The 13,047-nt window shown below is 31.8% G+C and overlaps 1 protein-coding gene across 1 annotated transcript; it reads right to left on the reverse strand.

Annotated features, from left to right (window-relative positions):
• Positions 1-1,233: 1,233 nt before the first annotated feature.
• Positions 1,234-7,203, reverse strand: LOC105172183 (hydroxyproline O-arabinosyltransferase RDN2-like). The gene is made up of 8 exons (XM_088886031.1): positions 6,690-7,203; positions 5,904-5,971; positions 5,614-5,815; positions 5,414-5,511; positions 4,827-4,896; positions 4,641-4,712; positions 1,596-1,709; positions 1,234-1,436 (listed from the first exon to the last, which is right to left on the reverse strand). The coding sequence occupies exons 1-8, from the start codon at positions 7,056-7,058 to the stop codon at positions 1,371-1,373; spliced, it is 1,059 nt and encodes a 352-aa protein (XP_088742157.1). The 5' UTR covers positions 7,059-7,203; the 3' UTR covers positions 1,234-1,370.
• Between the last annotated feature and the right edge of the window lie 5,844 nt (positions 7,204-13,047).

Consider the following 13,047-nt stretch of genomic DNA (forward strand, 5'->3'; position numbering starts at 1 on the left):
TTTTAAAAACAAAAAAAAATATCTATATGTTTAATTATAATAATGAATTTGTGATGGAAAAAATATTCAGCAAATTATATTTTTTTATAATAGATTTAAAAAAAATAAAACTTCATAGAAATACTTAAGAAAATAAAAATTAATAGAATTTAGAAGTTGGTAGTTATTATCTTCTAAATGATATTACATTTATAGGCCAATAGCCAGAATATAATCCATTAAAATATAAAATTATTTTTATCTATTTAATTATTGCATATTAAGTTAATTTTACTAAACCCTTCTCGATCTGGTAATCAATAGTATAAAAAGATAATTTTACTTTTCATACCTAAAGTATATGTTTTTTTAGTTTTATTATCTTAAATTTTCAAGTTTCCAGATTTGGTGTCAAAATTAAAAATTCATCCGTAAAGACGTATTTGACTGTCACTTCATTCACCACACAAAAAATATAGCTGAAAGGGTGAAATTGAGGAAATTCTTTTAAAAAATAAGAGGGATAAGGAGAAACAACTTCCACCTTACGAATACGGTTCATCTAATGAGAATATTTACATAAAAAAAATATACTGTGAGTATAGAATTGAGCTACCATTGAAAAATTCTTGGACCAAAACAAACTCGAAAAAAAGATTTTGGGCATGTGCTAATTACAGGATAAATTGGTGCTTTGTTCTTATTTATTTTGTTTGTGTTATTATTTAACATTACTTTTTGCTTTTAATATCTTAATCACAAAAAATAAAATATTGTGGAGTGTTTAAATAGTTTGGTTCGGAAATATGCCCAAGATTGAAGCAAATTATTCCTTTTTTTATTTTTTTTGTTAATATCAACAAACTCGATGAACTTTGATTAATGGGTGGACTTATTTATTATATAGAAGCAAAATTCAGCGATACTAGATGTAATTTTTCAAACCATAGGGGGTCTAGTGTAATTATATCAAATCTCAGGGAAGGAAAGTGTAATTATTATTATTATTATTATTATTATTATTATTATTATTATTGGAAATGCTCACGCTCCTCTTTTAAGTATCTCATAAACCTATAAATGTAAGTTCTATCAATTTTTATTTTATTTTTAATTTTACCATAAATTTACAATTTTATTATATTAAAAAGAATAAATATGTTTCTTGATATTTTTTCTATCAGAAGTATAAATCAAACACATAGATATCACGTTTTCTTTTTCTAGCTTCGAACACGCATCGAATTTGCCCGACTGCTGCAACAATAAATAAGAATTCTGAGTTTCTATATATAACTCAATAACTCACATTCGTATTTCTCAAAATACCAATTACATCCCTGGTATGCCTAAGTAGCAACTGCCTGTGTTTTCCTAACTCAGCTGCAAAGTTAGGCTACATCTTCCCAATTTGGAAGGTTGGAAGTAGCTTCATTGATCAAATTTATGAGAGCCACCTACAAGTAATAACAATAACATGGGATTTAACTAGAGAGAATTTGATAGCATCATGTGAATTGGAAACTAAGAACAAGAAATAATTGAAAATTGAGGAAAGAACTAAGGAACAGTAATGCAAATTTAAAAGACGAGACGACACAATTGTGCAGACGTACCACACTCTCTGGAACCCCTGGAGGAGGTGAAGATAGATTTCGTGGTGGAGGACCGTCGAGATATACTCTCTTATCGAACCGCCACTCTCCTATTTCGCCGTAAGTTAGTTCACCCTGATCATGTGATGAGCAATTAGTAATGGGATAATGTGCCCACATCTCAACAGAGAAATAAAAATTTTGATTTTCTAATTATTAGATATTTTGAGTATATATTCGAATCTCACTATCACTCATTAGAGATCTATGTTAGATATGTATGAAATATTAATAATTCTCTTTCATAACAGTTTAAATTTTTAAATGAAGTGGTCGTTAGGACGATTAGTATGTAAAAATGAATTTGTGGGGAATAGAATAAATTTAGAAACGGAATGAAAATAGGAATGGAATTATTTTTATATATTATTCCTATGTTTGGTATAGTAAAGGAATGAAAAAGTAATTGAATCAAAATGGAATTACTCATTTGTATATTTTGTAAATAACATAACTTAAAGATTAATAAAGAATAATTAAACAATGTCTCATTGCATAATAAGAAATAGGGATAATTGAACTGCCCTTCCTTGAATTTTGATGTAATTACATGTAGATCATTTGTGGTTTGAAAAATTACATGTAGTACTCCTGAAATTTACTTCTGCTTAATAAATAGTCCCTTAATTAGTCAGAATTTGCCAAATTATTTGATATTAATAAAAAAAAATAGATAAAAATTCATATTTACCTCTAATTGACTTATTACTAATTTATTGTACGTCAAACTAATTTTTTTTATAATCAAATTATACTTATACATCTTAACACATGTAAGGATATATATTTTTATTGTTATAAGAGTAGCTTAGTCACAAGAGATTTTCTGGACCTCCAATAAGTCAGTAAAAGGTGAATCGAAGGTAAATATCAATTTTCATGCAGGCTTTTGTTAATATCAATAAATTCAGTGAAATTTTTACTAACAAATGATCCTATTTATTAGACGAAAGCAAACTTTAGGGATACTAAATATAATTTTTCAGACCACAGGAGATCTACATGTAATTATACAAAACTTCAAGAAAGGGTAGTATAATTATCCATAAGAAATATTGTTTTTAAAATATTAAATTAGTTATAAGTTTATAATATATATCGTTGGATGTTTTCATATATTAATTTACTTTTTTAATAAATATTTATTATTTACATAATTTAGTATACATTTCGAAAATATATAATCCAACAATATATGGTATATATGTTATTTTATAATATTTTATACTTATAGTATTTTTTGATAAAATACATTTAAAGATGTTAATAACTTAAATTATTTTTTTATTAAAATTTAAAATTTTATACTTTATGTTTTGATAACACACATTTAAATATTTCATATTGATATTAATTTTATTTAACGTTTTCAAAATAATCTATAATTTTACTATAATCTTGTAACTATAATTTTATCTAAAATTATTTTAGCAATATAAAACAATAAGCTAATTGAAAATAGCTAAAATTATGGGTAAGTGGGGGAATGCCTATACCCATACTTATGGAATGGGCATTGCTATTCCTAAGTTATTTCCTCGAACCAATGATACGAATTAAATAAAGGGTATGATTAATATGTCGAAATGGAAAAGTATTATTTTAGTTCGTTAAATATGCCTAATTTTAATTTTAGTCCGATAACTATATTCATTTTTATTTAGGTCCAGTAACTTACGAAATTGCTTACTTTTAGTCATCTGACAGATTTTTGGACAATTTTACCCCTATGAGTGCATATAGACTAATATTGACTTTTAAAAGTTGCACAAGGGTAAAATTGGCCGAAAATCTGCCAGAGGACTAAAAGTAAGCAATTTCATAAGTTACTGGATCTAAATAAAAATGGACATAGTTATCGGACTAAAACTAAAATTAGACATATTTAGCGGACTAAAATAATACTTTTCCCTGAAAAATTAATGAATATTTCTACGTCCATTCCTATATCTATGATTGTTATGATTTATGCGTAGTAATACTCATTCCCGTTGCAATTTTTATTCCATTAGACAAGGTATTAGCCATTCTGTCCAGCCCAATATGGTCATATGATATTAATTTTAACCAACATGTTGGGAATTTTTTTGTTGTATTAGTTTAATATTTAGTTTTAATTATTATTAAATCTAAGTACTTACTGCATGCAATATTAAGCAAAAAGGTAATATTAATTTAATTTTTAATTATTTTTATAATTCATAATGTTTCTTTCACCATGTTTGAAAGAAACAATAATAGATGCATTATGAATGCATATATTAATTATCAGTCAATAAAGTATTTCTTATATATATATTGAATAACACATTTGAGATGTTTAATAAATTGCTTACAACTTTTTACAAGCAATTTTGAAAATATTAGTATTACATATAATTGAATTCAATATATTTAATTAAATACGAAAAGTAATTTCTCAAATTTATTAAAGGGAAAATTTAAAGTAAAAGTAATTTTAAAATTCCATATATTGCTAATTGTTATTTTTTAGTTATCAATTATGTGAATAGAATCAATTAAAAAAATGATAATTCTATATCATCTTCTAATTTATAGTATATATCAATTATAAAAATACTATTCAAATGTGATTTCTTCTTATTTCTAAATTCATTATGTTCTCTTTTACTTCGGGAAAAATGCAAGCAATCCCCTGTGATATTGCAAATGAACAAATTATCGTTTTATGATAAAATAAATAGCGATTTCTCTCCTTATATTTTTTAAAATACAATAATTTACCCCCTTATAGTTTTTAAAATAAAGCAATTTACCTCCCTGTATAAGGAGGTAAATTGCTTCATTTAAAAAGTAAAGGGAAGTAAATTGCGATATCTTTTTTATAGAGGGATAAATTGCGATATTTCTTTCATGGGGGGTACGGTGCTCATTTTCAATATAACAGATGGATAAATTGCTATTCACTCCTTTCATTTCTACAAACCAATCTTACTATAAGTAATGAACTGAATCTTATGGGATGAAAGATAAGGGAGTTTTTACCTTCAAGTTGTAGTCACAACCATAAGTATAATGAAGAATGAACTTATTTGCAGTTTCCAAGTCCCACGGCGGCTGCATTCAGTACACAGCAGCTCGGATTACTGATCACCTTCAGCATATCAACTTCAAGCAGAGGTTTAAAACGCTGAAAAATTAGATATATGCTACGGTTGAGAAGCAAAATACCTGCAACATAAAGTCTTTCCTGAGAATATGCTGCACGCCGTGAAGAGCGGAGGCAACGGCATACCCATACCTTTGGCAGTGAACAACGGGAACGTTAGAGCCCGTGTCGAACGTATAGCCGAAGTTTTGTTTCATAAGCCACAAGGAGGATTCATTACAAAAAAAAAAAACAAAAATAAGTCGCAATTTTAATATTATCGTTAATTGCGTATACTTGTTTATAAATTTTTTTGATCATATGACAACAATAAATTTCATAGTTTTAATAGTCATAAGCATTTTTTAAAAATCATACTAGCAAGATTAATTAATAACAAGAGATTTGCATAAAGTTGTTATTAAAGATAATTAGTAACACGTATACAGTGATGATCGAATGACAACAATTGTTTGTTGTCATTATAGTTTGTGTTGTCACTTTGTCACTAATCATTGACAACATTATGCATAAATAATATAAAATAAAAATTATTATCATATTATATATATATATATCTAAATATATATTGACGATATTAAAATTGCCATTTGATATTTTGTCACTAAAATTATATTTTAGTGCGGAAATGTTTTCTTATTCTACTTACATTTCTAGCACCCATCCAAACGTACGATCCGTCTCCGGGTCGTGTTTCATGTTCAACGAGACGTTCAACCAAGTAGGCGCGATTCTTTCCAGCAAATCCTGAGCGTCAACTCAACTGCTACTTAAGTACATGCCCGTACTGCACAAACGAGTAATAAAACCATCGAGAGAAGGAAACATCATGTTCGTTCATTCACTCACCTTCTTGATTATAACCGGAGAGTTGCCAATGGGGTCGATGTTTGTCACCGGACCCATCTCCTCCGGGAAAAACTTCCTTATGATCTTCTCGTTTTTGATCGGTTTGATGTACGAGAACGGGAATGCAACGGGGTATCGTTCGTAGACCAAGTTTGGGAGCGGACGTAAGAAAATGTGATCGGGTTCCACCATCAATATGTATCTGCAGCAGGGAAAACACTTGGAATTTTTCATGTTTGCAGGAAAATGAAAGCTACTTGTATCATGTTAATGGATGCAAACAAGCTCACTCTTCTTCAATTGTTGCAGTCTCCAGCCATTGCACAAAAGCCCATGGTCTATTCAAGACCACATAGCCCTGCATGGATACATCATCTCAAATCATTCCAAGGAAATAAATGGGGAGAATTGCAATTTTTTAGTCCCATAAGTATGTCGGGAGGTAATTTTAGTCGTGCATGAGTTTATATAGCAATTTTGTCATGTAATTTGTTTTAAAAAAAAAGATTGAGGATAAAAATGACCGAAAAAGTGTGTGCAACATATATGTACGTGTCCAACTTAATTGAATATTTTTTTTCGGTCATTTCAGAAAATTTTAATTATTTTTCTCCTAAATGTACGATAAATTTGAAAAACTAAATTCGTACATATTGAAAAATGCCCATCTAATACTTACAGAATAAAAATTGCAATTTTTCCGAAGTAAACCACTACGCTGGTAAACTCTTTAACTTACTATTATAGTTAAATTCAATAGGCCCCTATGAAAACACTCATATATAGACATAAAAATCTCTGAATTTAAAAGAAACAAGAAAGAGCAATACCATCCCTTTATCTTTTAAGAAATATCAATTCATCTTTTGGAACACGATACAATGAGCTTCGTTTTTTAAAATTTCGAAGAAATATGCCTATTATAGTCTTTTGACAATTACTATTACTAAGTCCAACAATCGAGAAGCATGACATGAAATCTACTACTAAATAAGCTTGAAAGGTATCCAAATTCTTGCAGTTTATAACCATTTAGTCAAGTAACAAGACAGTAGCAACAAACGACGCCTTCTCACCCGATCCAAACCTGTGGGAAGAGGATCAACCACGAACGTCGGCATCTCATCCATCAGGTTGTCGGGCCTCCCCGAGTGAAGAATCCGAGTGAACTTCCCCATCTCGGACCCTGGCAAGTCCTTCTTCTTCTTATACCAGTAGTACATGATACGACACTGCCATTTGCTGTAAGGCGTCTCTGAGGCCGTTAGGGCGACATGGAAACGTGACGTTTCGTTCTTCTGCCTTTTGGCTCTTCCCGACATCTCAATCACAGGATCAATGAAAAGTTGGTTCTCGTCTTTGACAAAAGGACTAATCGTCGTAGCCAAGTTGTACAAAACCACCATAGACAAGAGTAGTACCATAAGTGGTATTACCCGTGCCATGTTTTCTCACCCCGGGAATTAAAATCAACGACGAGTCTTTATAGTATGGTTTTAAGTTGAAATTCAAAGACTGAACGACTCCATAAGAAATTCAAGTTATATATACCTATCTGCAGAAGGAAGACGATTTAATAGGTGCCTAATGTACACATACCAAATAGGCAAAATGAAATTAACCAATTGTCCAATAAATATAGAAAGTACAGCTGTGGAGAAATTCACAGATAGGACCATTTAATACAAATTCAACACGAAAATATTGGATATAAATAAATGGAATTTCTAGCTATGTTCATGATTGGGAAAATGTGAAGGCGAGAAATTAAAAAATTTATATAGTATCGAATTTCGGCCTTTTTATTTTCTTTTTCTCCATATTTAAGTAGAAAACATCTCAATTCAATATATTTTACCTTATCTTTATTTATCTTATCTATATTATTATAAAAAAAAATTATTTATAGTACAAATATTTGAGTATTTAAATTTACCATTTTAATTTATTCCATCACTTCAATAAAATTTGAATCATAATAATAATTTTAATGTTTTTATTGAATTTACTAAAATACCGCTCAAACTTGCACACAACTCAACTTTTTTGGCATATTTTATATTTTGAAGCCCCTAACCAATTCATCGATAAAAAATTGTTCGAAAATCTATCAGAGGACTAAAAGTAAGTAATTTCGTAAGTTATTGGACCTAAATAAAAATGGACATAGTTATCGGACTAAAATTAAAATTAGACATACTTAACAGACTAAAATAATATATTTTCCTAAATAAAATTCAATAATTATACCTCGTATCAGAATTCAACCTTTGATCAGGAATGGCTGGCAGAAAGGAGAAAGATGGGAGGTTAAAAATTATGTGAACAAAGAGCAGAAGAGTGAGAGATGACGGGGAAAGGAAAGAGAATCCGTATGATGATTAGTGAAAGACTTGTTTTGTAGTAAAATATCAGAATAAAGAGGAAGAGATCTTTACTAACTTGTACGTATCAAATAAATAACGTGCGTGTATGTCAATTTCCTTGATTTTGATTTGAGGCCATAAAAGGGCAGTAGTTCTTCTTGTCTTTTATTGGATTGCACTCACAGTTTGAAGTGATGATTTTAAAATTGTTATTAAAAATATAGGGTGAATAGTGATTTACCTGATATTGAAAATGAGCATATTATTTTTCTATAAAAAAAATATAGCAATTTACCCTCTTTGTATTTTTTAAAATGAAGTAATTTACCTCCTTATAGGGAGGTAAATTGCTTCATTTTAAAAATTATAGGGGGGGTAAATTCTTGTATTTTATAAAATATAGGGAAGTAAATTGCTATTTATTTTTTTATAAAGGGGTAATTTGCTCATTTGCGATATCACAAGAGGGTTGCTTGTATTTTTTCATAAAAATATATATTAAATGGTAATAATTTTGATTTTTTACTAATAATTATTAGTGATAAATATTATATATAAAGTTGTCACTGTAGATAATTTGTAACACTTCAATGGTGACAACTTAGTGACAATAAGTAATTATTGTACTATGTTGTCATTATACACGTATTACTAATTATTTCTAGTGACAACTACGTGCACAACATTTTACCACAAATTCTTGACAATTTTTACAAAAATAAGTATCATTATTAAAACTTTAAAGTTCCTTATTGTGAGAAAATAAAAAATTTTGTCAGTAAATATATCTAATTAGTAACGATATTACAATCGTCACTTAATATTCTTGTTGCTAATCGTGATTTTTCTGTGGTGATTTTTAGCTTTAATAAGAAAAAGATCTAGGTCGGCTTTGTATAGATTTTCGTGCAAAAATACAAATGTATTTGGATTAAAAGGCGAAATTGTGCTTTTTGTTGTTAGTATTGTCAAATAAATATGGTTTTTATTTGAATTAATAATGTTATTGTTTTCTGAGTAAGAAGCTGTGAACAATTCTATTTTAAGAAAAATTCAAAGCCATCAAACCCAACTTACAAAGTCGCTAAGCTGCTTTTGTGCTTTAAAACAATTCTCACCACCACATTGTGCATCAAAAACCCCAGCTTCACCTTCTCTCATGCACCCGCTGCCTAGCACGAGCCACTTGATATTGATCCAAGAACGATCATGCCTTTTGCAACATCACCCGCACACCCTGTCGTCGAGCCTTCATCACCACCTTGTTTCGATTCTGCCATAGAACCTAGCACACTATTAGGATTCGCGGCCTGTCGCCCACTTCTGATTTGCCAAACACCCCCGCTATCAACTCCCCCACACTCTTAGTGCCCATTTGGTTATGTTTTTATTGGGCTTATTTTCAGTTTTCACTATTTGGATAGTTGTGATTTTGTTTGGTCAAGTAATTTTTATTGAGATAGCATTTCTATCTTAGCCCACTATTTTGAAATTGTAGAGCCACCTGCATTGGTCATCCAAATTAATTAGGTATATCGGCCATGTCTTATCTTAGTCCTGCTATTTTGTCATAGCCTTCAAATCAATTAAGTGTTGATTTCTCTTACAAAATATCTTTCCATGGAAGATTCTACCAAAATCAGTTCGCCCCTTCCGTCCTCCTCCTCCGTCCTGTCTGGACGTCCGACGTACAAAATATTTTTCACCATATTATTTTTGATGTCTAACAACAAGTACACAAAGTAAAAACACTCCTTGTGAAGCTTAGGTCACTCATATTACTATTCATGAATGCAAACTGGAAAGCCTTAGTTTGCCATCATGGTATTTCAACACCAGTATTTCACAATTGAACAATACCTCATTGAAGTCCCTAACACAAATATGCTTACTTAAATTCACTGTTGCAACCTCCACCATTGTATCATTTGAAAATTCTTCATCTCTTAATTCTCCATTTGGCCCTTGCTCCTCACCCACTAGATCGCCCCTCCTTTTCCATATTGGAATCCTTCAACTACTCACCATGACCGCCCTTCGCCAACCTTGAAACCCCCCCCCCCTCCCGGTTGCTCTTTTGGGTCTCCTGAAATGCAATGGGACTATGATGAGTCCCTCGACCCACGTCGAAACTAGATGACGTGATGGAGCACACGACCAAATTGAAGAAGAATGCATCTAATACACCCTTGTTGCATACTGCTCCTGATTTAGAGATCTCACAGGGTAGGGAGATGGATGTAGATGTAAGTTTGGTTGGGGTTGTAGGTTAGGATGCGTGCTCGAGTTTGGGTAGGTTGCGTGTTTTAACTTGTGTTTGGATTAAGTTTTTTATCAGGGTGAATGAGTGGGTTGATTGTCTCATGATGGGAGAATGGGTTGAGTGTAATTGGTTTTGGATTTGTTGGATGTGTGGTGGTATTTAAGGTGTGAGAGGGATGACTTAAGTAAGAGTTTGAGGGCTGAGATAAGATTAGATTTTTCCCCAAACCTTGACCGAGATGGAATTATTCTCAAGTTCTGATATTAGTGAGAAAACGTCCTCTATTTACTGGGTTAACGTAATAGGCTTTGTACACTTTTGACCGCATGCGCTTTTTTGTTATTGTTGGACCACCATTTTGAATATTTTGGCTCACTCATTTAGCTTAACCCTTCCACAATACATTGAGCCTCCAGAATGGGTCGACGGACACAATTTTTCCCACATCCTCCACTAGCTAAGTAGGCCGATTTCCTTGGCCCTCCTACTCACCCCCCACATACTGCCCTATCAAACCCTGCACGTCAAGCACCTATGTCTTGCTCCATTAGCTCCACTCTCCCCTGTTTTGTCGGACAAGGCTCAACCCTCACTTCCTTTGGCTCTCCACCACTTGTTAGAATAGGTAACTAGAAATCAATTTGATTAACGATTTTATAACCCATTTAGCAATCCAGTAATGTAATATTAAATATGATGAAAACCGTGAGCATTCATCTTTGGCCATATGTGTTTGGTTTTGCTTACTAAATATGTTCAATATTATAATGTCGCAATAAATTCTCACAAACCAATTGAACAACCCATGTAGCTAGGTTGCATATTGGATGACAGTTATGAAATCAACTTTTGAGCATTGTGTCTAAAATATTCTAAGTCAAGGACCTTGAGACAGGGTATTGAGAGTCCCATTAGAAGTTGCACTAAAGTTGCATTCGTTACATGAGTGTCGCGCTTCATTGGTGACATACATGGTCATTTATGCAACTTAGTGGATGGTTGACAGGTTTTCAAGCCAACTGAACTAATTCGCGAAGAATCATCATATGGAAATCGTTTAGGCTTGATCGGCATGACTTTATCTCCCCGACTCTGATAATACGGGATTAGTCCGAGGACTTGAGGAATCACTGTAGTCACATGTATATGATGGTTGTATCTTTGATCTAGCGAGAGATGACCGTATCTTTAATGTAGTTATTATAAGTCTTTTCTAGTGCAGTTGAAATATGTATTGAGAACGGTAGATTCCAAGAGAGGATCTTTCACCATTAATATATGGTAATTGAGTCCCCTATGCACTTTGGGCTGGATTTTACTCTTTGAGTCTGTGGCTACAATGATTGGTCCAATAGGGAATGGTTTCTTATGTCGATTAATAAAACGAATACATCTCGATTATTCTATATAGCTGTCTAGTTAAGGATGTGAATTGATGCCTAATTTCATGCCCAGACTGAGATCAAGAGAAAACTGATGGAAGGACCTTACCTATATGAAACTCAGGAGCCTAAATACTAACCTAGTTCTTAGTGCTATGGACAGTTGCTAGATGGCTAGCCATGGTAACGGGTGTTTTTTATTATTGGTTAACCAAAAATAATTAATTAAATTAGATTAATTAATCATTTATGTTGGACATATGGCTGAATCTAACTAAGGGTGAACCTAAAAAGTCACACACAAATTAATTGATTAAATTAATTTATGGAGAATATAAATGATTGGATCATTTGTTTGTGATGGGTTGCCAAAGATTTACTTAATTGGATTAACTAAACTTGAGTTTAGTCTTTTAAAGTAATTGAATTAATTTAAATAACGCTTGGGCTAATTAATTGGTTGGATTAGCAAGTCATGATCTAGACATTTTCTTAAATTTACTGTCAAGTTGAAGAAAATGACATTTCCTTAAAGTCATGATCTAGACACCATATTTGATATGGATTGGCAAGTATGTATTCCATAAAAGTTCTCGAGTATGAGGATGATCCTGCATACATCAAGGGACTAATGGAAGACAAATTAGACTTGGAGTTAGGTTTGTGCAGGTTCATTACGGAATAATGCAAACATCATCTGTAATCAAGATTTTCATCGCCTATATTCCAGTTCTCCCAAAGGACGACCAGAAACATTAGTTACTTGAACAGTATGAGATTCTGAGTCTAACCTAGGGGTGTGCAGACCGGTTAACCGAACTGAATTTTCGGTTAACCGGTTTGCACACCCCTAGTCTAACCAGATAAGGAGATGCGATGTAGGACATCGATATGGACAAATGGCTTGGAGCCATAAGATCAATTGTGGAACTCAAATTAGGTCTGAACATAATATATTTGGAATATTTCTTTTGACAAGTTCATGAGGTACATGACTTGGTCAAGAACAAGGTAGAAGGTTAGTGGAAGCTTAATTGTGTTCCTACTGTTTTAAGTGTTAAAACATCTTGATCATTTGGAATGATTGAAAGATATTATGGAACACTAAAATATGAATATTGTTCATATAATTCTTTATATAGAAATCAGGTTTCTGTTTAGGGATAAGCTGTCCAAGATTCCATCGTGGTAGATTGATGAGGTGCTTGGATATTTGTTATCCCCTACGTCTCTGCTGTAGGCAGCATGAGAATGTTGTTCGGTGCACTAAGTTTGATGTTATATATGCTTTAAGCATAACAATGGATGTTGAGTGTGCACTGACTAGGCAAAAGAAGGTTATTAAAGAGTTATCTTTAATACCTGAATAAGGATTAAAGAAGAGATCTTGACAAACATTAATGGAGAGTTGATTCTGGAAGGC

The sequence above is a fragment of the Sesamum indicum genome, linkage group LG10, assembly GCF_026168435.1.
Source record: "Sesamum indicum cultivar Baizhima isolate 11 linkage group LG10, ASM2616843v1, whole genome shotgun sequence".
Lineage (NCBI taxonomy): Eukaryota > Viridiplantae > Streptophyta > Magnoliopsida > Lamiales > Pedaliaceae > Sesamum > Sesamum indicum.